The 25,363-nt window shown below is 41.1% G+C and overlaps 1 protein-coding gene across 7 annotated transcripts in view; it reads right to left on the bottom strand.

Annotated features, from left to right (window-relative positions):
* VEPH1 (ventricular zone expressed PH domain containing 1) overlaps positions 1-25,363 on the bottom strand; it is a 200,290-nt gene that overhangs the window by 170,868 nt on the left and 4,059 nt on the right. For 5 of the 7 annotated variants that reach the window (XM_036350438.1, XM_036350440.1, XM_036350439.1 and 2 more), the window contains exons 2-3: positions 20,109-20,402; positions 9,987-10,202 (exon numbers count right to left, since the gene is read on the bottom strand). In XM_036350438.1, coding sequence (XP_036206331.1) covers positions 9,987-10,202; positions 20,109-20,246 — 354 coding nt within the window. In that variant the 5' untranslated portion in view covers positions 20,247-20,402. Of the gene's footprint in view, positions 1-9,986; positions 10,203-19,679; positions 20,080-20,108; positions 20,403-24,691; positions 24,824-25,363 lie in introns of those variants that run through there. The other 2 variants (XM_036350436.1, XM_036350437.1) reach the window with 2 other exon arrangements.

Genomic DNA, 25,363 nt, shown 5'->3' with positions numbered 1-25,363 from the left:
GGAGCACCCAACCCAGTCTTGCAGGTGGTGTCTGGAAAGACTTCATGGAGCAGGTGATGTCCTAGTTGAGATCTAGTGGATGAATAAGAAATGGCCAGGCGGTGGCAAGAAAAAGAGTGAACAGAAAGAAAGGAACATGTGGAGGCACAGGGGGGAGAGAGGTTGTGCATTTGGGTAACTGTAAATCGTTCAGTATGACTGGAGTGTGGTACATGTGGAAAAATTGGGAGGTGAGAGAAGGGACTGGAGAGGTAAATAGGGGTGCAATGATGAAAGGGGTTTCAAATTGATCATGAGGGTGATCAGGAGTCATTGATGAGAAGAGTAACATCAGATTGATGCTGAAGAAATTGCTTTCCAACTGTATCTTAACTGAAGTTTCAGTTAATGAAATTCAGAAGAAAAAAAATGAATGAACAGAAGACTAAAATACAAAGAAAATTTGATCCTAAAATAATTATCTTCTTGATTTACTTTGTCACAGAGCATCAGTATCTTACACATAATAATTTTATCAGCATGTAATTACCTAATTTGGGAATAATATTTGAAAAATACAAGTTATTTTCTTTAAAGTGAATGGTATGTCTTCACTGCCATCAACCATTCTGACCATTCTACCCCTTAGGGTAAATATAAAGCAAAACTTGGACAGTGCACAATGTTTTGGGGAAGCTGACTTCATGTTATATTAGAAATAAAAAGTTGCCCTAACTTGTTTGGCTCAGTGGATAAAGCGTTAGCTTGCGGACTGAAGGGTCCCAGGTTCGATTCTGGTCAAGGGCATGTACCTTGGTTGGGGGCACATCTCCAGTAGGGAGTGTGCAGGAGGCAGCTGATCGATGTTTCTCTCTCATCGATGTTTCTAACTCTCTATCCCTCTCGCTCTCCCTTCCCCTCTAAAAAATTAATAACATATATATATATATTTTTTAAAAAGTGGTTGCTTTTCTCGAACTGTTAACGTGAAAAGTGCTATATCTTTCCTCAGAGAATTATCCCCTCTAATACCTCCCACAATTCTGGGTTTATAGTAGGTATTCAATAAACATTTGTCAAATTGAATGACTAATGAAAAACATGTTATAGTTGTCACTGAGTACAAAATGTGGTAGGAAAGGAGGAGGGGGTGGCATCTTCCCTCTTGCTGGCATCACGCATGGACAGCAATGGCCCAGTGTGAGCCCAACACCCCAGTGCCATTCATTTTCACAGATGGTTGATTGGACAGGTGAGTTGATACACACTTCTTAGCAGATTCCAGCTTCTACAGCCATCATTCAGGTACTTCTAATGCACACATTCTGCCCTTGACTTCAAGGATGGTCAAATGACTCAGACATTGGTCAGAGATTTACATTTTCCTGGTCCAAATGATGGGTTCAGGGATGAGCAAGCTATTCAATTATAATTAAGGAGCCATTAAAGGCTCTATGAAACAGATTATATTTTCTGAAGGATTCAAGGTATTGAGAATACACAATGGAGTAGCTGCTACCATCTTGTGACCTCAGAATTTGTTTGACATTCAAGGCAATATGGTCCTATCTGAGAGACAAGTTAAGGAAAACCAGTTCCTGGTGACATCATTTGAGCCCCATCCATTAAACTACTTTAGGCCAGTTCTAGCCCTAAATTTTTTAAAGTGAGCCAGTTAAGTCTCTTGTGCCTAAGTTTTTTTTCCACTCAGTCCCTAGAAACAAAAATAGACCTGCTAAACCCTTAATCTATTCTTGTAGTTTCAGCAATTTTTCTGACTCAAGGGTCAATCTCACTTCTGAACAGAGACAATAGATATTCAACAACATAATCTGACATTTCACCATGAAGTCAGCCATACTGAATGCTCTGACACTGTTCCTTGGTGACAAATCATGCCTATATAGCAGTTTCATTTACTGGGTCTCTGTCCTAACGTCTTAGAGCTCCCAAAACTCTATAACTATCAAGACCATGGCCAGCAACCTACTTCTCTGATACTAGGCTTTGCCTTTATCTAGTGATAAATTGGGCCTGATTGGACCAGGCCTATGGTCGGCAAAATTCGGTTCTTGAGCCACATGCGGCTCTTTGGCCCCTTGAGTGTGGCCACGAAGTTTCAATTGCACTGTACCTGCGTGCCCCCACGTGGTATTTTGTGCAAGAGCCACACTCAAGGGACCGCAGTTTACTGACCACTGGACTAGACCATTACTAGTATGATGAACTATGAGGCCTCCCTGAGAGGCTGGCTACTTCCCTCACATTAGCTTTGGAATTCTGGGTGTGTGCATGATCAACCACACAGAATTCTCAGATCCACTGACGCTAACTTTTACCAAAGGATTTCAAAAAGGCTGGTGCATAATCAGTTAGGCCAATATACTCATCCACATCAGGGTGTCTCCCAGGTCACACCAAGGGTAACCCTTTCACATTATTAGGATATCAGGAACCAGATTACTAACCAGAGTTTTCACTCATGGGCACAAGATCAGAGGGGAGCAAAGAAAGATCCTGAGGCATATTTCATCTAGGCCATGTGAAACCTAAGTAAAATAACAGTCCTGCACTACAGCCAAATCACCATCTCTAGTGACTGGAGCTTTCCTGTTCATGAGCTTCAATCTCTACCCCCTGGGCAGAGCTGGACAAATGTGCCAAAACAATGACCCCACGCTGAGCATCCTCTTTTGTTGTTGACTTACTCTTCAGACATGTAGTGTTTAGAAAGGCCAATTTGTGTGCCCATTTTCTCAATCCCTGTGTCCTTGAGGTTCTATTCATATCACCTGAATTAGAGCATTGGATGTTTTCCAAACCTCTCAGTCTTACATACATAATTTCTTGGGTTGCCCCCATAGACAGCCAATTTCTCCATTCCGTGTAGACTTTTGCTAATTTAACTTTTAGGTGACACATCTTTATCCCTGGGATGGCAGGTCAAAGCCCTCATTTTGAGAGTAGAACATAATGAGACAATTCTTCTCAGAGCTTTCCTACAATGAACTGCAGACCCAAATCTTCTTTATCTGCTCTGAGTCCTTAGCCAAGGACAACTTGCAACTAGAGGGGTACACGTCTTCCATTAGAGCAGTGGTTCTCAACCTTCCTAATGCTGTGACCCTTTAGTACAGTTCCTCATGTTGTGGTGACCCCCAACCATAAAATTATTTTCGTTGCTACTTCATAACTGTGATTTTGCTACTGTTATGAATCATAATGTAAATATCTGATATGCAGGATGTATTTTCATTGTTACAAATTGAACATAAAGCATAGTGATTAATCACAAAAACAATATGTAATTATATATGTGTTTTCTGATGGTCTAAGGCAACCCCTGTGAAAGGGTCGTTCGACCCCCAAAGGGGTCGCGACCCACAGGTTGAGAACCGCTGCATTAGAGGATTATGCCTCTAAGCACTTTACCTGCTCCTTGTTGAGAAACCACAGTTGGAGGCAGTGGGAAGTAAAACTCAGGTGTTTCCAACTAATTGTGAGCACAGGCACAGTGAAGGGTCCATGGAATTCAGTATTATCAGCAACTAATGTTTTTGTGCCTTGGGCATGGACTAACACTTGCCAGTAACAATGAAATAGCAGGATGTCTTAGCCAATTTGTTCATATTCTTTTTACCACAATGCTAGATGTTTTTGAGAAAATGAGTGGGTAGCTGTTAAAGTTTTTAAAGTGTAGTTCCAAGGGAAATGTATAAAATTCCCTGAAAACTGTATAATATCATTATTTAACACACACACACACACACACACACACACACACACACACACAAATAAAAAAAAACAAAAGAACTTTAACACACTCAATTTTTCTGTTCTCCCCCCCCCCCCCCACCCCATAGGTCATCTGGAAACTTCTTAAATGATAGGAGAAGAGAAACATGAAGCAAAAAGCAAATAGTTCATATAAACACTAAAGAATTGTGACCAAAGGCTCACAATCTCTAAATAGTGTCTCTAGACGGTTCCTAATGTATCAAGAGGCCAGGGGCACTGCTGACAGCAATGGGATATGAGTGAGGAGCTGGGAGGCCAAGATAAGGCTGGACAGACACAGGCCCTAGGACCTGACAGGTACTATACAACCTCCTTCCAACAGCTGAGCTTTGCTCTCAGGTGAAGTGAACGGAGTTGCTAATGCAGTAGATCGCAGGCCGGTGAAACTGTCTTATCACTAGGATTCCTTGGAGCACAGGAATGCTAATGCTAATGTGCCAAGAAAGGCCTATGAATACTCACATAAATAAACCACTTTAGCAGCAGCTGTTAATGCCAGAGCCTGTGAGAGATCTTGCCCCTCAGTGCAGACGTGAGCAGGCTGGTATGTGTATCATCTTACACACAACTCAGTGCCCAGTACTCAGGGAATAAAGTCAGTGAAATTCAGGGTAGAAATAAAGACATGTTCATGGGGACAGTTATATCTGACTGGAAAAGCAAAACAAGAGGCCCTTGTTCTATAGATGCCAAGAATTATATTTCTTAAATAGATTAGCACAAATTTGAGCTTTTGGTGGAGATTTTCCTTTGAAAATGTACTTTGGGAACGTTTCCCAGGGTTTTAAGATTGAAAAGAATAAAGCTAAGTAGAAGAGATATTTATCTGAAATGATAGCAACTAAAAAGCTCTTTGGCCTTGAATTCAAGTAAGAGTTGTAAAAGAGTAGTCTCAAGAAATAGCAAACATCATTTATTAAAATAGTTATTCTATGGTTATTCATCCGGCATCATTGATTAGATAATCAAATTAAATTTGAATTTACATAAAAAATGCTTGGCTCTTAGTAGCACAGCCTTGTAAAATCTAGATGGCACGTACACCTAATTTTTCCCAGTATATTTTCTGCCACATAATCAGAACGGGGCTCAGGAGCCTGGGGGTGTGTCCCAATCTCCTTTCATTTCATGCCACTGTTTCATGTGGCACTAACTGAAAAATAAGTACCATGGCCCACTCTGAAAGAAGGGCTACTGGTGTGGAAGCCAGAAAACAGCTATGTCTCTTAAACTATTTGTTCATTTGTTCACTCACTCATTCATTCAAAAAATATTATTTTGAGCACTGACTGTGTGCCATTCACCTGTTCTAGGTGCTAGGACTACATTCGTGAACAAAACAGAACTTATATTTTGTGGAGGGGACATAGGCAATGAACAATGGCTATAACAAGTAATTAAATTAATAGCCTTTTAGAAAGTGCTGTTTTAGAGTCTTCTGCAGATGATGCTTATGATGACACCAAAGTCAATACTCATGCAGCACTTTCTGTGTCCTAAAGATTTTGTCTGTTTTTTAAATGTCTACTCATTTAATCCGCACAACAAACTTATGTGGCAATTACTCTCATCATCTGCATTTTACAGATGACTAAACAGAGGCACAAAAAGATTAATTTGCTCAAGATCACACTGCATGTGAATGGTAGGTAGAGCTGGGTTGCCTATTGGATAAACTTCTAAACCAGCATAACCAATCCTGCCCTAAGAGTTGCATTGGAAATGCTCTCAAAAGTGTCCAAAGCACTTTGCATGCAATGCCAATCAGGGACCGATTTGAATCTTCATGCAACATAACTGAGGAAGAAGAAATAAGACAACCGACGTGTGGAATCAAAGAGAATGGTCGGTGGGGTCCTCCTAAAGAGGAAACACAGATACTTTCTGATTTTCTAACAGTAGGATTTGGGGATTATTCCGATGCCTCCCTCCAGATAACCCCCTTGGGCAGCCCTGGGCAAACTACAGCCCGTTTGAAATGAATAAAACTAAAAAAAAAAGACCGTGCCCTTTTATGTAATGATGTTTACTTTGAATTTATATTAGTTCACACAAACACTCCATCCATGCTTTTGTTCCGGCCCTCCGGTCCAGTGTAAGAACCCATTGTGGCCCTCGAGTCAGAAAGTTTGCCCACCCCTGCCCTTGGGCAATCTCCCTCTCCATAGGGCTCATCAACAGTGTGAGCAAAGATGAGGGAGATGAAATGCCCAGCTACCTTGACAACAGCTCTGCTAGGTGATTTGGTTGGAGAAGAGGCTGTAACTGCTCTAGAATCTCATTCTAGCCCACCAGCCATGTCAATGGTGATAAGCTCTTTGAGGTGCATTTTAATTTTTTTCAACCCTCTCCAGGTTTGGATTTATCCTACAATCTAATGTGGAGGGTGTCTTCCTTTTTATGATTTTTCGAGGGGCAAAGAAATAGGCATTGGCCAATCCTATATAAAAACCAGGTCATAGAAAGCTATGGTTTGAGATAGGCACTTCCAGAGAGTGGCTGGACCACACAGGGAGGTGGCTTTTACAATAAAAGATGTTCTTCAGGAGCAACCAAGTTGTTATGCCCATTTTACAGTTGGCAGCACAGAGCTTTAGAGAGATAAAATAAGTTTTCTCTCACTTATGTAAGACCAAGAGCATCCGACTCAGGCCCTCAAACTCTAAAGCTCTTTGCTATTCTACCTCTCAGCATCTCCTAAGGGAATCAGAATTTCAAACCGGAAGGTGATCTGGTTCATCCTTTATTTTCTAGATGACAGATTGAGAGCCTTGTCTAAGGACTGAGGGTGGGCTGGTAAAAGCATATCACCTAAGGCAAGAGATAGCAGAACCCGGAAGTGCATGCTGCGCAACTGTACGGATTTTATATTGAGGAATGTCTAACAGGTGAATTCTGGAATTTTATATTATTTTAAGGTTAATGTGGCAAATTCATAAATTTAGGGACAAAGAAAAAGAATTCGATACAGGGGTCAGCCAAAGTAGGTTTACAGTGTACAAAACAGAGTTTATGCTTCTATCATTATTTACTAATTATTGTATTACTTATTTGTACAATCCACTTTTGTCCACCCCCTATAATTACTCATTAAAAGAGGAGTAAAATAAGGTCCTTTGGGGTAGATTGGAACAAGATCGAAAAAGGCAATTTGGGGGGAAATAAGACAGAAAGTTTTTGTGTGTGAGTGTGAAGTGAATATATTTAAATTTGAAATGACAATAAAATGTCCAGAAAAAAAACAAACATCAAATGAAATAGCCAAGGACATGGAAAGAACTGGTGGGCCTTTGCCTGCTGCAGGGATTGCCTGTTTGGGGACATGGGGTGGATGGAGAGAAAATCTCTCTTTTTTATTGTTGTGCAAGCTAAAAATGGTAAGGCTGCCTTTTGAAAATTGATCTACTCTTTATTTTACTGAAAAACAAAACAAAACACAGAACAGAATATGAGTCATTTGGATTTATACACGGTTCCCACAAGAACCCTAATTACAAGTAGGATAAAAATCATCTTTTTGGCATTCATTGCGGGCCAAATAGTTCTCCTTAAAATTGTATGAAAGCTAAACGCCAGTGCTGTGACCACAGCCTTGCTTTGCTTCCTGGGGCTTTCTGGTGTCACATCCCCAGGGGTGGCCTGGATAAGTCTGCCTTTAGGTTTTCCCACTGTCCATTACAAAGCCGTCTGCCTCCTTAGAGGGCACATTAAGAACACCCTGTACCCACACTGTCCCTACAGGCTGGTGTCTCTTGTCCCTCTCAACCAAGAGGCCTATCCCTTTGTCCTTCTCTTTATCTCTTTCCAAAACTATCAGTGCTTGTCCTTGGGTCCCTACTCTCAACAATCTTACAAACGCATTTACAGAGTCACTGAGTCATTGACCGGCAGTAAATTCGGCATTTTTATTTCTCAGAAGCATTTGCTTCCTCTTTCCCATCCCACCCCCAACTTTGAAGTAGAAGCCCTAACCCCTTACCCAGAATGAAACATCGCTTTTTATTAGAATTTAGGGCACTTGGAAGGGTAGCCTGCTCTTCTGACCTTGGTCTCATTTCACAGATCTGGACTTTTGCACAAGTTGTTTTTTTCTGCCTGGAATGTCCTCTCACTCCACCATTTCTATTTGGTGAAATTCTTGCTTAGTGTCCATAACCCTTCCCAAAGGTGATCTCTATCCAGAAAATCTCCCTGACTCTCTAGAACTGGCTACCCCAGGAGCCACTACCCTCGTGAAGCTGCTGAGCCCCTGAAAGGGGAGTCCTCCAAAGTAAGACGTGCTAAAACGCACATCGGGTTTATAAAACTTAGTAAAGTAAAAGATCTCACTAATTTTTATATTGATTACATGCTGAAATAATATTTTGGATATATTGAGTTAAGGAAAATATACTATCAAATCAATTTCATGTGTTCCTCTGTACTCCTTTTTAATGTGGCCACTAGAAAAGTTCCAGTGACATCGGTGGCTCATGTTTGTGGCCTGCATTCCATTTCTGTGGGTGGCACTGTGCTCGTGTCTAGACCAGTGGTTTTTGAAATGGCAGTGGGAGCTGAAGAATGCAGCTGCTTTCTGAGTGCATGACCTTGGAGTGGCACTTTGGAGTAAAATAATATGCTTCTGATGTATGTTAATAACATATTCAAGGTAACCAATGAAGAACATATATTCAGTCTTCGTTGTTATATCCAAGCAATATTAATCTCTCATTATACATGAAATCCCCATTTCCTCTCCTCCCATCCCTAACTCTAAAGATAAAAAAACACACAAACAAAACAAAGCATGAGTAGCAGGGGGAGGTTGGGGGTTAATGGGGAGGGGAATGAGGACACACTTGTAATACCTTAACCAATAAAGAAATTAAAGATAAAAAACACACAGAAAAACCAATGTGATAATGTGTGTAGAGTGTTTTGTTCAGTTCACCAGCCCCTGGACTGAATGTGCAATACGAAATATGCTCCAGTTTAGCATAGACAACTGTGAGAAAAAGTAGAAGAAGAAGGAATGAAGCTAATAGGAGTGGCTACACACAGTGCTAGACGCTTTAACACAATGAGATGTTCTTGAACTGTGCTTAGTGGAACCAAAGTTCTGAGAGCTATTCATATACGTATTGTGTTCGGGTGGGGCTAGGGGAGAAAGCTTCATGGCTGAATCACAGTGGAAAATGCTGTATTAATCCATTAACCAGATTTCTTTATCACAGGACTTTCTGAAGACTTTAATATACTATGAAGCATGTGATAGCTCAAAAGGGAAATGTTGAATTCAGTGTTTACCAACTTATCTGATCAATAATTCTCTTTTGAGAAGCACCCATCAACATCACTGGTTGGTAAAATGTGTCAAAGACAATGTTGCATTTTACGGGGAGGAAACTGTGGCTTAGGAAGTTAAGTGTCTTGCCCAACATTTCCATCTCACATAATTGTTTTGTGGCTGAGCCAAAATTCCAAATTGATATTTACGCCAGAGGAGAGAATTTAAACATGATCAGAACAGGTTAGTATTATTATGATGGATAAATAAAATAAACCGATGAACAAAATAGATCCAGAGACATAGAAGCATGGAACAGATTGATGAATCTCAGAGGGAAGGCAAGGAGAGGGTGGGGGGATGGGAAGAGATTAACCAAAGAACTTGTATGCATATGTGCATAACCCATGGACACAGACAATAGCGTGGTGAAGGCTGGGGGCGGGGTGGAGGGTGGGCATGCGGAGTGGAGGGAGTCAATGGGGAAAAATGGGGGACATCTGTAATACTTTCAACAATAAAGATAAATTTTTAAAAAAAGAAATACACTTAAAAATGACAATTCTCTCCACATATTCCAAGCTCATTGTCCCCCAGTTCAGACTTCACTCCCTCTTTGGTCTCCTTTTCTGCATTTTCCAATATTCCTCATTTAAATCTTGGCACACATTGCTTTATTGTTAGCTTTTTATATGTATGTGTCTTATCTCTCCCAACAAATTAGAGCTTGCTGTGGTTTTCCTTTGAATGCCTCACAGGGGCTTGATAGAACCTTCTTGGTTTATTAATGACCAGTTTGTCTGGCTTAGTTATTGATGGTTTGCGGTATCTTTTGACAATATCCAAACACTATAGAATATTGGCTCTTGGTTCAGAGCCATCACATGCTCACCTAAACTGCCAAGCCAGTATCAACTAGGCATGATGTTACACACCAACATACCTGCAAAATACAGCTCATGATATCAGAGGCGATTTTTGCATGAGGGGTGTCTTCATCTTTCCCGGAGGGTTTCAGATTGTGCTCCAGGCAGGAGTCCCAGAGCCCTACGAGGGCCTTTGCGTGCTTTTCAATGGACTCTGTCTCTCTGATGGCTGTTGTGATTCTTGTGATGCAGATCTCAACCACGGCCTGGTCATTGTTGTTGGTTTGGTAATCCTATTGGGAAGAAAACCTTCACTTAAATAATACTTTGGAAAATAATCCCTCACAGGTCCGACAAAATACATACTGAGTCATTTAGCAAACAGGTGGGCCACACTGTGTGCCAGGAGGTAAGGCCCGATACCACCAGGGCCTCCTTCTTCCGAGATGGACTCTTGAGGAAGAGGCAGAGTTGGAAACGTGCTCAAATGGAGCAGGTCCATGTGTCACAGACACACAGACAGGGAGCAGTGAGAGGCCAAAGGAACGTAATTATTCACTTGCAAGTGGGTTTAATCTTCAGACTATTTCGGTTTCTAAGTCCATTATTTTTTGCTCTGACATTTCAGTAACTTCGGTGAAATGTTTCAAGTTACCTTCCCACTACTCATAAGCTTTTTCTCTGTGTACACAATAGAATACATCATGTCATCTTTCTTTTTTCAATTCAGATAACTTCCAAATCCATATTAACTTTTCCCAATGCTGTTCTGTTCTAATTCTCCCGCAAATACCTAATCATCTTTATTGAGAGATGATATGATCCTTCAAAACATCTAAATGTGAAAAACAGGCACACTGGTTTAATTTGGAAATCAGTCTGACTGGGAACTCCACGGTGGACTGACAAAACTGCAAGCACAATAGAGCAGTGAGGCCATCAGATAGGAAGTGATGGGGCTTTCTATCCCACTGCAAGTTCCAGCTCTAACAACTTTTTTATACTATTACCACGAATGCTGCAGTAACCATCTTATACACAAAGCTCTCTATCCCTTTTTTAAATATAAATATATATATTTTTTAAGATTTGAGAGAGAGAGAGAGAGGAAGGGAGACACAGAGAGAAACATCGATTTGTTGTTCCACTTATTTAATTCATTTATTGGTTGCTTCTTGTACGTGCCCTGACCAGGGATCGGATCAAACCTACAATGTTGGCGCATCAGGACAACACTCTACCCAGCAGCCAGGACGAAGCCCTCTCACACTCTAGATTACTTCTACCCTAGATTCTCCAGAAGTGGAAATTTTTGAGGAAAAGGAGAGGAATAATTTTAAGTCTCATGATACACTCTGCAGAATTATTTTCCAGAAAGGTCTTACTGATTTATACTTTCATCAGCTGGGTGAAAACATGCTCTGCCTATTGTACCTTTGCAAGAGCAAAGTATTTTTTTTAAAATATTTTATTGATTTTTTTACAGAGAAAAAGGGAGAGGGATAGAGAGTTAGGAACATCGATGAGAGAGTAACATTGATCAGCTGCCTCTTGCACACCCCCTATACTGGGGATGTGCCCGCAACCAAGATACATGCCCTCAGCCGGAATCGAATCTGGGACCCTTGAGTCCACAGGCTGATGCTCTATCCACTGAGCCAAAGCGGTTAGGGCAAGAGCAAAGTATTTTTAAGTTTTGCTGATGTAATCAGTGAAAAACAATATCTCATTGCTATTTTACTTGGAATTTCCTTGATAGGAAGGGAGATTAAATATTTTGTCATGTTTATTGGCCATTTGTATTTCCTCCTTTAGGAATTGCCCACTGTATCTGATGTCTATTTTTCTTCAGATGACTTCATTAGTTTTGGTCCTCCCTTAGTGCAATATCTTTTTCTATTAAGGATATTAAGTCAACGTTTGGCATATTGCTTATGAATGTGTGTCCATGCTTCAGTATTTTTAGATTTTATTTGCTGCTATTTATTGACATGCTAAGTATTTAGGTAGTCAACTCTGTCAATCTTTTGGGGGCTTTATTGATTTTCATTTTTTAAATGGGAAATTTAAGTTGTTTAAATTATTAATATTTTTGAAAATGAAATTTATGGACATGGTTCAAAAATTGAAAAGATACAAAGAAAGAGTTCACAGTGATAAGTAGTCTCCCTCTCACCCCAGTCTCCTTGCCCAAGGAAAACCAGGATCGCCAGCTGCTCACATACTTGACAGAGGCCCTCCAAGCACAGGCAAATGTTCATTTACACAAACTCCTTTCTTTCTCTGTAACTTCTTTAGCAGCTTTTCTTTTCACTTTAAGTTTTCCTTATCAAAGGTTTAATAAAATTTCACCCATATTTTTTCTAGATTAAAAAATATGTGAAAACATTAACATTTGGTATTTTAGAAATTAATCTCTTCAGTATCCACTTATCTCTTAAATCTATCGCGTGTTTATGGAAGTAAGCAAATATGCACATTGTATGCTGAATAGCTAATCAAGTTCTCCCACCATTATTTACTGAACAATTCATTTTCAATAATTGGTTCATATATACATCAGGTTCATTTCAAGGCCGTCTTTTTGTTTGCTTGTTCCATTTCTCAATTCTTTTACAATACTAATTTAGCTATTTTCTTCATCTAAGCTTCACAAACTTTTAAGTGTAATTGGTGCATTTTATGTTTTTGTTGTTGCTGTTGGAAAAATCTTTGTTTTTTCCTCATTATAACTTTTAGTTATTGCTGATTAAGTCAGCCTGCAGTTGACTTAATTTGTACCCAAATGTTTAGCTCCACTCTTTATAATTTTGATAATTTTTCAGATCATCCTCATCAATTTTTTGGAAATATTTTTGTATTATATCTATATCTCATATATCTCCTGGTATATTGTGTCAGCTATAATTTCCTAAGCTATTTCACACAAAAGTGATAAGAGCAAGAATACTGGTTTAATTTCTTGTTTTATTTCCTTATTTTTGATATAAAATGTTATGGCCAAAAGCAAGAAAATGCTAAAATGTTTTATATCATCCTAATATATAAAAAGCCAGGGGCCGTCATGACTGAAACAATCGGACAGAGGACCAAACAGCAGGCCGGCCTGGGGTTAGTGAGGGATGATCAAGCAACTGAACAGCAGTCTGTGTGGGGTGACCAGGTTGATAGGGGTGCAGTAAGGGCAACCAGGTTGGCAGAGGGGGACAGTTGGGGGCGACCAGGCTGGTGGGGGGCAGGCAGTCAGGGGCGATCAGGCAGGCAGGGAGTTAGGAGCCAGTGGTCCCGGATTGTGAGAGGGATGTCTGACTGCCGGCAGTCGGACATCCATCGAGGGGTCCCAGATTGGAGAGGGTGCAGGCTGGGCTGAGTGCAGGCTGGGCTGACGCCCCCCCCCCCATGCATGAATTTCATGCACTGGGCCTCTAGAATAGAATAAAAATGCTTAGTATATAATAATATATAATGATAAAAGAAAAATTTCTCCAAGGAAAAAATAGCAACCCTAAACTTGTATATACATAATTATAAAGCTCCCAGATTCATAAAGTACACTATTTTCAAAGTTTATTTGTTGAATAAATGGAAAAAATTATAGATAAATTATTAGGATTAATAAGAGAGCTGAATGAGTCTACTGGATACAAGACCACTACACAAATGCCATTTCTGTTAAAATCACCTTAAAATATACTTGTGAAATACAATTTTAAAAAGGATGCCATTTATAATCTCAGCTAAAAATGTAATACTTATAAATTGAAAAAAAGATGTGTAGACTCTTAAGATCCTTAAGAAAAAAATGATAAAACTTTATTGAATGATACTTAAGACGAGCTAAATAAATGGATAGGTATACAAGATCTACAGATAAGAAGATTATGCCATAAAGATGTTAATCTTGTTCAAATTGATCTATAGACAATGAAATTCTAATCAAGGTATGACAGAACCATTCATGAAACTTGAGAAGCCTAATACAAAACTATCAAAGAACACAATCAAATCAAAGCAATTTTAAAGAAGGGATTGGAGATACTTGTCCTACCAGATATTAATATTTATTACAATAAAAAGTGAAATGCAAGCTATATTTGGAGTAAGAGATGCATAAGTGACAAAGTATTAATACAAGAATATATAAAAACTCCCTCAAATTAATAAGAAAAACTATATATTTTTAAGTCTCAAAAGAAAAATGAAAGAAAAACAAAACCTAATCATAAATAAGTGCTTTACGGAGAAGGGAAGCCAAATGACGAATAGCAAATAAACTTATTTTTAAAATGATCAACTACACTACTAATGAGGGAATTGCAACTTTTAATGATAATCAGATACTCTGTTTTACTTAAATTGACAAAAGCTTTAAAAATCTCATAAAGCAAGCATTGGTGAGGTAAGGCCACTGGGACTCTTATTCATGGGTAATGGGAGTGTAAATTGGTGCAACCACTTTGGAGACCAATTTGGTGGGACATCAGAAGGTTGAAAACATTCAAAACCTCCAAACCAATGGTTTCACCCCGAGTTGTGTACACTAGAAATACTAGTACATTTGCCAAAATTACTAATCATCAGAATGTTCACTGTAGCACTGTTTAGATAATAAATGGCCATCAAATGAAGAATGGATAAACAAATTGTGGCATAGACTTGTAATGGAATTCTCTATCCCACTGAAAACAAATGAATTGGATCTACATGCAGCGACATAGCTAAACCTCAAAAACATAATATTGAGCTTGTAATTGTATTTATATAAAGTTTAAAAACATGAAATATAATACTATAAGTGATTTTGAATCATGACCATGTAGCAAACAGATAAAAACATGCACAAATAAATACCACAATCAGGATATTGATTACCTTTGGGAGAAAAGGGAGGAGAAATGGATTAGAGGTTGTTATGCAAGTGATTTTAAATTTTATCTAATTGCTTAAATTGGGTGAATTTTGAGTGCCTAACATTTTTTTATTGTTATAAAAAATTAAAGAGAACTGGAAGGTGGTGGAACAATTAGGCCTGGGTGAACATCATGGGAAAGGTGGAGGTGGGGGTGAGAGAAGGGGGTGAGTGGGTAAGGAGACAATCTCACCTGAAGTAGTCTGGGAGGAGAGCCAAGGTAGCAGAAGAAGTGATTATTAGGTAAATGTATTCCAGAAAGGACTTGAAATGAAACTACAAAGCTTAAAGTCACATTGGGGAGAATTTTTAGTGCAAAGCCACACTTTCAAAGCAAACAATAAGGACAAAATAGTTTCCATCCGTGTCTTGGAGGGCATGAACTACAAAAAGGACATGAACTACAGAATAGAATCTAGTAAGTTTCAATTATTTTGTGAGTGACTTTAGAGGAAGGAATGGCAGTTGGCTTACTGAGTTTTCAGATCTACAAAGCTAGGAATGTAACTAATATATTGGACAGAATCATGATATTTATTTATTTATTTATTTGTTTGTTTTAACTTTTTTTTGTAAACCCTCACCAGAGGATATTTTTCCACTGATTTATGTATTTTTCCACTGGATATATATATTCCAGAGAGGGGGAAAGAGATAGAAACATCAACGATGAGAGAGAATCATTGATTGGCTGCTTCCTGCATGCTCCACATTAGGGATCGATCCCGCAACCTGGGCATATGCCCTGATCAGGAATCAAACCATGACCTCCTGGTTCATAGGTCAACGCTCAACCACTGAGCCATGCCAGCTGGGCTCCATTGATTTTTAGGGAGAGTGGGAGAGAGAGGGAAAGACAGAGAGAAACATCTATGTAAGAGAAACACATCAGTTGGTTGCCTCCTGCACGAGCCCTGATCAGGGCCCAGGCCAGGGAGAAGCCTTCAACCAAGGTACGTGCCCTTGACCAGAATCAAACCTGAGACCCTTTGGTCTGCAGGCCAACACTCTATCCATGGAGACAAACCAACTAGGGCTTGTGAGTGACTTTAGAAGAAGGATTGGAGGCTTGCTTACTGAGTTTTCAAATCTACAAAGCTAGGAATGTAACTAATATATTGGCCAGAATCATGAGTTTTAAAAAGGAATGGGTATTCTGGAAGAAGGGCCTAAAAACAAGCATATTATTGCAATGGTTTAAAATGTGACAAAATTCACTTAAATTTTGTTTTCACGTTATCCAATTACAAGTCTTGATTCAACCTGAGAATTTTGGCACATCACAGTATAAATGTGGCCAACCATGTGATGTTATTATTGAAAAGAAATTTTAGAAACAGAGTGTCTGACTGGTATTAGCAATTGTTCTAAACAATTGGTTCAAATACTGGGCAATGATACATTATATTAATAAAATAGGAAGATTCCAGCGGAGGGTAACCAGAATGTTGAGAATTCAGGCAGTACTTGGGAGCTACACTGAGGCATCCTCCAAGAACTTGAAAACAGGATTGTCCTTTGAGGATTAAACAACAACAACAACAGCAAAATCCATTCATTTAAGTGGAATTAGCCAGCTATTGGGCTAACCCAAGATGCTCTATGCACTAGGGTGACTTCACAGGTGAGTGAGAAATAATCTCAGGGAGGTAGAACTAAAATGTAATTATAACAGAGGAAGAAATCTAATCAATAATAACATTTCTTATCCAGTGAAAGATTGGGTGAATAGACTAGGAGAGAACAGCATGGAGCACGCAAGAATTCTAACTCACATGAGTTTTATTTTACATCGAAAATCAGCAAGTCAGCATTCTCATTTGTACTTCTGAGCCTTGCATTTGGATAGCATGATTTGGACAGCATTTCTCAGGTACTGACAAAATTGAGTTTCCAGACCTGAGACGGGAAATATGAGGTGATGTAGCCTTTCCCTGTCATAGGCCTGCCCTTTCCTTGTCATAGAAAAACATGAGGGCACTAAGGATGTTTAGCTGGGAAGAGGGAAGCCAGAAGTGAGACAGATACCCGTCTTCAGATGTTTAAAATTCTTGTCGGAGCAGACACTAGATCCTTTGGATTGTTGGGGGTGGGGAGGAAGCACAATTGATAGAAAAAAAAAAACAAAGAATAAGATTTCATCTGGCTGAAAGGAGAAACACACTAACCATTTGAACAGTAAACAGCTATCTTTTTGTCAGTTAGGATTCCGTGGTCATAAGCAACAGAAAAAGTCTAGATAGCTGGAGTAAAATAATAATGAGATATAAGGTGGCTCACAGATTTGAAGTAAAAGCTGCACTATCTGGCCTTGGAAGGGTGATAGAGGAGCAGGAACAAAAAAGCTGTTTCTTGAGGGCACCATCATCATGATAAATCACCCTGTGCTGATTTCCCCCCTAGAATTACTGGGAAAGAAATTCTAATTGTTATAGCTTGGGCCAGATGTCCCCACTTCTTTTCTCCCTCCTCCTCGGGCAAAGGCAAGGTAGGGAATGTTGACCGAAGGCCCCATCAAGGCTGCATCCAATGGAAAAGGGAAATTTATGAAAGGAAGATTGAGAAGCAGGAAAAATATCAGAAACCTGCTATGTCCTTCCTTGTCTTTGCAAGTGCAGAAGGAAAGGCCACCTATTTGTTAGGAATCCTAGAGAAGAAACCCTCATGCGAGAAGGAAGTTGGAAATGATGATTTAGAAGGTCCCTTCTAGTTCTATGCTTCTAACAAGAAATTGAGAAGTGGAATTGATTACGGAGACCCAGAGTCATTAGGAAAGACCTGATCATAAAGGAGGGAGGGGATGCAGCTAACGGTGAAGTGAGCCATAGAGTAGGTATGGTGGTTCAGTGGACTGATCACTGGCATTGGTCATAGAATGTCATGGGCATTGAGGCATCATGGATGGATTTTGGACTAGGCAGTTTGATCTGGTAGTTGTTGGTAGAATGAACTAGAGAAAGGCAGGACCAAGGGTAGGGGTGGTCAGCTGTTGTTTTGAAGGCCTGAGCCAGGGTGACAGCAGCAGAAGGGAAAAGAAGGAGCAGATGAGGAGGCATTTCTATGGCAGTTTCTGCAGAACTCACAGGGCAAGAGGAGCGTGAGAGAAAGGGGTCAGGAGTGACTCCAGGTTTAAAACCTAGAGATTTAGGAAAATGAAAGATGATAACTTCAAATTAAGACATATTGATTTTGAGGTCCTGGATATCAATTACTATGAGCTTGAAGCTTAGGGAGAACTGTCAAGCCTAAAAATCATAGATTTGGTATCCCCTCATGTAGAGACTGCACTTGAGGTTATATGAGTAGATGATTTTCTGTGAGGACAATGTATAATGCAAAGGGGCAATTATGTATTTTTAGAAGGAAGTAATCACTAAGAACTAGAGTCACTAGAAATTATTAAAGGAATAATGAAACCAGAACTGGCTTTTAAAGGAGCAGAAAGGGAGAAGGAATTCCACTAATAGATATATTTATAACTAGGATTGATTAGGAAATTTAAATATTGGGTTGATCTGAGTGATTGTTGCATTTAAAAATTGGATTGACCTCCATGATTCCTCTAAAAAATGATTATTATTATTCTGCCACCCATCTGCTCTATGCCATGGTTACAGATAGAGGCAAGGAAGAAGTGAGATATGAAATAAGTTAGTAGATGAAGAACACAGGAGAACTACTGACTTGTAGACTTGTGGGTCTGCTGGGATGCTGACTGGAGGGCTGAAAGGATGGACAGTGTTCCTGATGAGACAGTGGGACACATGACAGGCAGAGCTCACAGTCCTAAGATTATGAATTTAATATCCGCGAGACAATGCAATTGGTGAAGGAAACAACAACAACAAACCCCCATACCAGTGGCCTCTAGTGAAAATGTGGAATTGGGTTTCAGGGAATGCCGATATATACCATGTATTTATTATGTCCAATAGATATTATAAATAAGATAATATTTGTTAGAAATATATATATTAGATTGGATGAAAATCAGTGGCATATTCACCCAATTTATTTCCAGAGGAGTGTGATGAATGGGGCTGCTGGCAATAGCACATAAATCTTGCCCAGAAAGTGGAAATGTATCAGGAATACTTTGTGTTTTGAGCCAGGCTAAATTGATTAATGTTCTGGAAAAAAATGTGGACACATTATTGCTGTCAAAGGCATTACCTGAGAAAGGACGCGTGCTTGGGCAGTGACTTCACTGGTCACCGGGGGAGTGTGGCATGTTAATGGCCACCAGCAAGAGAACATGCTGACAGCTTGAAGAGGAAACTGAACTGGTTGCTAGCACGGCCTTCAAACATTTCTTCTTTGTAACTTGGAAGAGAGCTTTTATTTCTGAAGTGTGTACACATTTGCTAATTCGGTATTTTGTGGCTTGAGTCCTGTCTCTTTCCTCTGCCCCGTGGGTGTTTATGCCACTTGTTGGCCAACGCTGTTGAGCTGGGAGGCTGTGCGAGAGGACTCTTGGTGGCCTTGGCCTTTGAAATGGGACCAGGCTCATGAAGGGTCCAAGCATGATGAGGAAGGTCAAGATCAAAGCACACCAGGCACTCCACACCCACCCCCTTGGGGAAGTACTTTCAGAATATATCATCTTGACATCCAGGAGAAACGAAGGAATGGGAGGGGTGACGGAAAGTGTAAACTTGCCTGATCGCACTGGGGGCTAATAATTAGCAAGCGAACTAAATGCTGGGGGGTGGGGGGGGTGGGGGGATGTAGAAAAAGGAGCAAAGGAAAGGAAAACAACCAAACCCAAGATGACATAGAGGCAAAGAGAATCAGTGTTATCAAGCCCTGGGCAACTGTCACTTCTGACAGCAGAGTGATGGTTGTCCTTGTCTCAGATTACCTGCATGGCAGGAGGTGTCATCTGCCTTCTTCCATTATTCAGCCTCCTACGCACACCTGCTTTGTTTACTAACGCTGGTGTGCAGCTTGGCAGGTCTGCTCCCTCTCCTCTTCATGCCATTCCAAGGATATAGAAATAACCCTTAGAAAAACCCTTTGTGAGAATTCCACTCTGGTCTGCAAATCCCGGAGTTCTGGTCTCCCTGAGTGGGCAAAGGCGGCCTGGCTGCCCCCAAGTCCATGGCTTCACTGGTGTTGTTTCTTAGATGCCAACTAAACCACAGCGCAGAGTCAAGAGAGACCCATATTAGTGATCCTTCCTCTTTTCCCCACAAAGATCCTTCCTCCTAGGACTGATTCAATTTGTTGGCCCTAGAATCGATCATTTCTAGTCTGAATGGAGGTCTAGTCTGAAAATTAGTGTACTTACTGAAGATGAGCTAATTATTTTAATTTGCTCCAAAGCTTCTGTCAGGCTGTCTTCAATCTCAGAGTCATCCAAGGAGAAGAGGTCCCCGGCTCGGGAAAGATCTTTTTGTCCCAAGACCAGTCTGAACAGGTGATGCATGGTGAGGAGTTTGGTGGTCAATGGACTTTGTGTAGGCCCAGGGCCATGCGTCCGATTATCAGAGGTTAGTAAGGCAAAAACATGTAGCAGGAGGTATGCTTTGTATTCCTTGAAAGATCATTTTTCTCCGGACGTTGAGGTCTTCTTTGACACTCTCTGCAAGAGAAACAAATGACCCAATGTAGCCATTAGTTGAAAAACATGACCTCAGAGTGTGAACTTGGTGCCCAGAGAAGGGGAAAAAAAAACCCCAAACCTTTGGAAATGTGCATAGAGAAGTGATTTTCAACCTTTTGCATCTTGTGGCACACATAGACTAACTACTAAAATTCTGCAGCACACCGAAAAAATGCATTTTTTTCTGATCTTACAAAAAATAGGTATAATTTTGAATCATTCACAATGGACGGCTATTGTTATGTTGGCTGTTGCCATTTGTTTTTCTTTGACAATCTGAGGGGAAAGAGGTCAGTGCCCCTGACTAATGAGCCAGGTATCGAGTGCTTTAAAGTTATTGTGGTACACGGGTTGAAAACCACTGGCATAGAGTAACAGATTCCGGCTTGATATCTTCATATGATATTTCCTTATTTTTTTGTCTCAAACATTCTAGAAAAATTATTAGCTTTATCCAGAATTTAATTTGAGCCGTAAAAAGCAACATAAATGCCACATTTATTTTTTTTCCTTTCTATGTACGGTACTTCTCCTTTTTTTCTCATGCCACAGGGAAACGAGTGGATAAGCAACAAAGATGCCTAACACTTGCTGGAATTCCCACAAACAGATTCCCATGGAAACCAAACAGAAAAGGGCAAGGCAAGGAAGGGAAGAACATAGACCCACTGCCTGGTTTCCTCTCTTTTCCTGGACATGGAAACCAATACTTACCCTCTTGTCTGGGCGTCTCTGCTATATTAATCGTAGAAGCTGCCCCAACCCTCAGTCCAGAAGATGACCTCAGTACTTGCCCTATTCTTATACCCTCCCTGAACAAGTAGCAGTGAAATAAAGGACTCTTCCTAGGAGTGTGCGTCCACATAAATCTGGACAGAATGTGAGCATGAACTTGAGCATTGAACTTGAAGATAGCATTTCACTGCAGGCTGAAGGAGCAGGGTTTTGGGATCAGGCAGTCCTCCCTCTATTCCCACAGTGGAAATAATAAAGTCCCACTATACTTCTCACTCAATTAACAGTCCAAAGAGAGTAGGGAAATGGCACCAATTAAATACCTGACTATTCTCATCAGCTCCCTTCTGGGCCTAATAAAATCACAGACCAATTGCACTGAGGAGATCTTGACTGTTATTTAATGGCCAGGGAGGTTTAATGACTTCACCAAGGCCCCATGGTAACTGTACCAGTGCTGTTTTCCTGATTTCACGCTGGTGGGCTTTCCCCACGATTTACAGTGGAGTCATGTCGTACATGCAAGTAACTTACAAATGCAGCCAGACGCACAGAGAGTAAGAACTGGCAATGATTCATTTAATACAGGTGTCCTCAAACTACGGCCCGCGGGCCACATGCAAATACAAATATTGTATTTGTTCCCTTTTTGTTTTTTTACTTCAAAATAAGATATGTGCAGTGTGCATAGGAATTTGTTCTTAGTTTGTTTTTTTTTAAGCTATAGTCCGGCCCTCCAACGGTCTGAGGGACAGTGAACTGGCCCCCTGTTTAAAAGGTTTGAGGACCCCTGATTTAATATAAGCAATAGGCAACTCTGAAAGTCATTTTACTCTGCATGTGCTTCACAGAATGAGTGTGAAAAGGACTAGGGGAGCCTGTTGCTTCCTGGGCCATCTCAGACAACCCTTCTGAGCTATCACTGTGGGAGCACCTGTCTATGCTGAATGCAACTTTAAAGTTTAAAGACACATACTTTCTATGCAATATGGTCTCTAAACACAAGCCAAATAGCCTTTTGAACACGCAACACAAGCCAATAGCCAAATAGCATTCTCAGTGCTATTCCACAAGATGCAATTCATAGGCCATTGAAGAGATTTCAAGGGTAATATTGCCAACATGCAACTTTTACACTACCTACCAGCTTTAGAAAAATGACACCCAATATTTATACTGCACGTGCTTGTCTATGCGCCAGGTACTGTTCCAGATGCTAAGTAAACATTAACTCATTTAACCTCAATAATAACTATATGAGGATTATAACCTTGATAATAACTATATGGCAGGTGAGGAACCCAAGGCATTAAATAACTTGCCCAAGCCACACAGCTAGTAAACTGGGGAGCTAGATTTTGGGCCCAGAGTGCTGAATTCCAAGTTCATAACCATTGTGGCATATTGATTCCTTGTAAGTCTGCTATTAGGAATAAAGGCCCTCAGAGCCTTAGTGACATTTGAGGATGAAGAGATGGGTAGAGTCTTAAGAAAATGAACTCTTCCCTCCTGCATTGACCCTGCATCCCTGCCCATCTGTGCTCTGGGGTTTAGGCCAACCAGGGAGCAAGAGACTCACAAGGAAGAGAAGCGTAGAGGAAAAGAAGTGAAGGAGAGTGGTAGGGAAGGTTTAGGGAGGGGCGTAAAGAAAGAGGGGTGAGGGTCCTACAGAGAAGTTTGCACCCTGGCTAATGTGGAAAGGTGAATTACAAGATCTACAAGAAAAAATAGAAAAATTGGGATAGTTTTCCCCCTGAATTTTCTCCTTAACACAGCCTGTGCCCTCCCCCCACCCCCTTAGACACTTATAGTGACAGGGTCTCAGAGAAATAATATTCAGGAAAGTAAGACATTGGATGGAAATGACTTTACCTTGACCAGTCAGCTTCTTGGTCAATATCTGGCATTTCCTGAATCAGACTCAGCTGCCCCACACATCAGAGTCGGAGCTCTGAGAAGGAGCAGAAATACCAGTGGGGGGAGAGGAGCACCCACAGTGACAGCTGGCGCGGAGCCCCATTCACGCTCCCACCTTCAGCTGTTACTCTTGAATGTCCATCATATGCCAAACATTATTGTGCAGCACACAGCTGCACATGAAAACGTTCACACATCCAGGGTGGGGATGGGACGGGTGAGACTTATACCCAACATTCTACAACGCAGGGATGGCCCAGAGAAAAGATTCCTGTGTACTGTAAACATTTAGGGAAGTACAAGGGAGAGAGAGCTCTGTCCTAGGGAACGATGATAAGCAATGGCTTTGTGGAGGAAGTGGCGTTTGAGCCAAACCTTTTCGAATATGCTTCATTCAATGCATGTGTCCTGAGTACACACTAAATCAACTTCTTATCTGAGGTTCAAGTCACAGACTGGGCACTCAGTGGTTATGGAACTTTTGGCTCATGCTTTCCCCTTCCTTGAGCCTCAGTTTCTTGATCTGCAAAATGGGGCTAATACATGCCTAGTCTATCTCATCAGATTATTTTGAAGATCAAAGCTGCTAACACGTAAGAGTTGGTTGTAAAATAATGACACCAACAGTTGATGCTTAGCGAGTGTTATACATGTGTCAGGTACTACTCCAAGTACTTCCCCAAAACCGAGTCACTTCATTCACATGACAATTCCATGTGATGAGAAACTGAACCAGCCCAGGGTCACATGGAGAGTAAGCTGCAGAGTCGGGGGGTGGGGGGGAAAGGCACTAGGCCGGCCACGACAAAGCCCGCTCGGGGCTGTGTACAGTGGTATACATGACCCTGTGTGATCATTATTCAGCTGCCTCCCTTCCCATCAGTCCTCATTTAAAGTGCATCCCACATGCTACACTACACCATCCTCTCCTGGATAAGGATCAGCAAACACGTTATTTATTTTTCAGCAGCTCCGGTCAATGTTTTGCTCAAGTGTCTGGTCTCTTTGCAACAGCAGAGGAAGTCAGACCAGATCAAGTTCCACCTCATCTTCTGGGAAACCCACTAGCCTTCTCAATGGCATTGCCCGGTGGCCTATCCGCATGCACACAGACGCACCCACCAGACACACGCAAGCACGCACATGTGCACACACACGCACATATAGGCACACACTCAGATACTTTCTATACACCAAGCTCTTTCTTGACACTTTCTTCTCTTAGTTCCCCCATCAACCATGCAGGTAGGTATTATTACCAAAGAGGAAGCAGGACTGGGGAGATTAAACATCCTGTCCGAGGGTCTACCCAGAGCCAAGGTTCACGTCCAAGTAGGTCAGCCTCCAAATCTCGCACTTTTGGAATTACAAAAAAATCTGGTTTGTGAAATTCCCTCTTACTCCCAACTTTCACGCTCATAATTTCTCTTTCGAGCATTTCAGGGAGCCTAATCTGAAGTCCACTTTCTCATTATTTAGTATATACTTTTCAGCAGGTATTGGTTGACCAGTCAGGTCTCTGTAAGGAGAAATAGACACCACAAAAGGAGAAATGATTCTGCACCCAGCACGACACACGTCCGGGAGTCCCAGCTCTCCCCACAAACTCAGTTTACCTGCATGCTACTCCCCAAGGCGCCCTTGCTCTTACTCAGCTGTTGGTTTGGGCAGGAGGGTTCAGGCAGCGGACTCCCAGGGCACAGCGAGCGGAATCCACTCAGCGCAGTGAACCTGAAGCTGTTCATTGCGGTGCCAGTGCCTGGTGAAAGAATCCCAGGAATGCAGCCCGATGCCACCGGCAGCAGCTCCAGAGCCGGTCAGGTGACAGGCTGCACCTCACCCAGTGGACAGAGAACTGCCTCTCAGCGAAATGCTGTTTCCTGGGGCGAAACATAAAGCCTGCTCCAGTAGACTTGTTTTTAACAGAGAAAACAAAACTCCCTGTGTTCGTGAAAATCTATACTTTCCCGGGGAAGAATGGGGGGTACTGGGGGGAGAAGCCACGCAGGAAACATGGTTTCAACAGGAACTCAAGCAGGTGACTGGAATGGCTATGGGGAGCCCTTTCACAAAGCCCTGGGAAGAAAGAGTTGTAACTTAATTAACACCTCCCTCCCTCTGGAGATTTCGCACTGGGAGTTGGAAACACTGAGTGTTTGTCCTGTAGGAGCCACAGCTCCTGAGGAAGCCATCCTCTTGTTCTGCCTCTAGAGCAGCGATTTTCACCCTTTTCCATCTCATGGCAACACAAACTAATTATTGGAATTCTGCAGCACACCAAAAAAATG

The sequence above is a fragment of the Myotis myotis genome, unplaced genomic scaffold, assembly GCF_014108235.1.
Source record: "Myotis myotis isolate mMyoMyo1 unplaced genomic scaffold, mMyoMyo1.p scaffold_m19_p_2, whole genome shotgun sequence".
Lineage (NCBI taxonomy): Eukaryota > Metazoa > Chordata > Mammalia > Chiroptera > Vespertilionidae > Myotis > Myotis myotis.
Note: the sequence above shows the minus strand (reverse complement) of the source record. Positions and strands in the feature narration are given on the sequence as shown.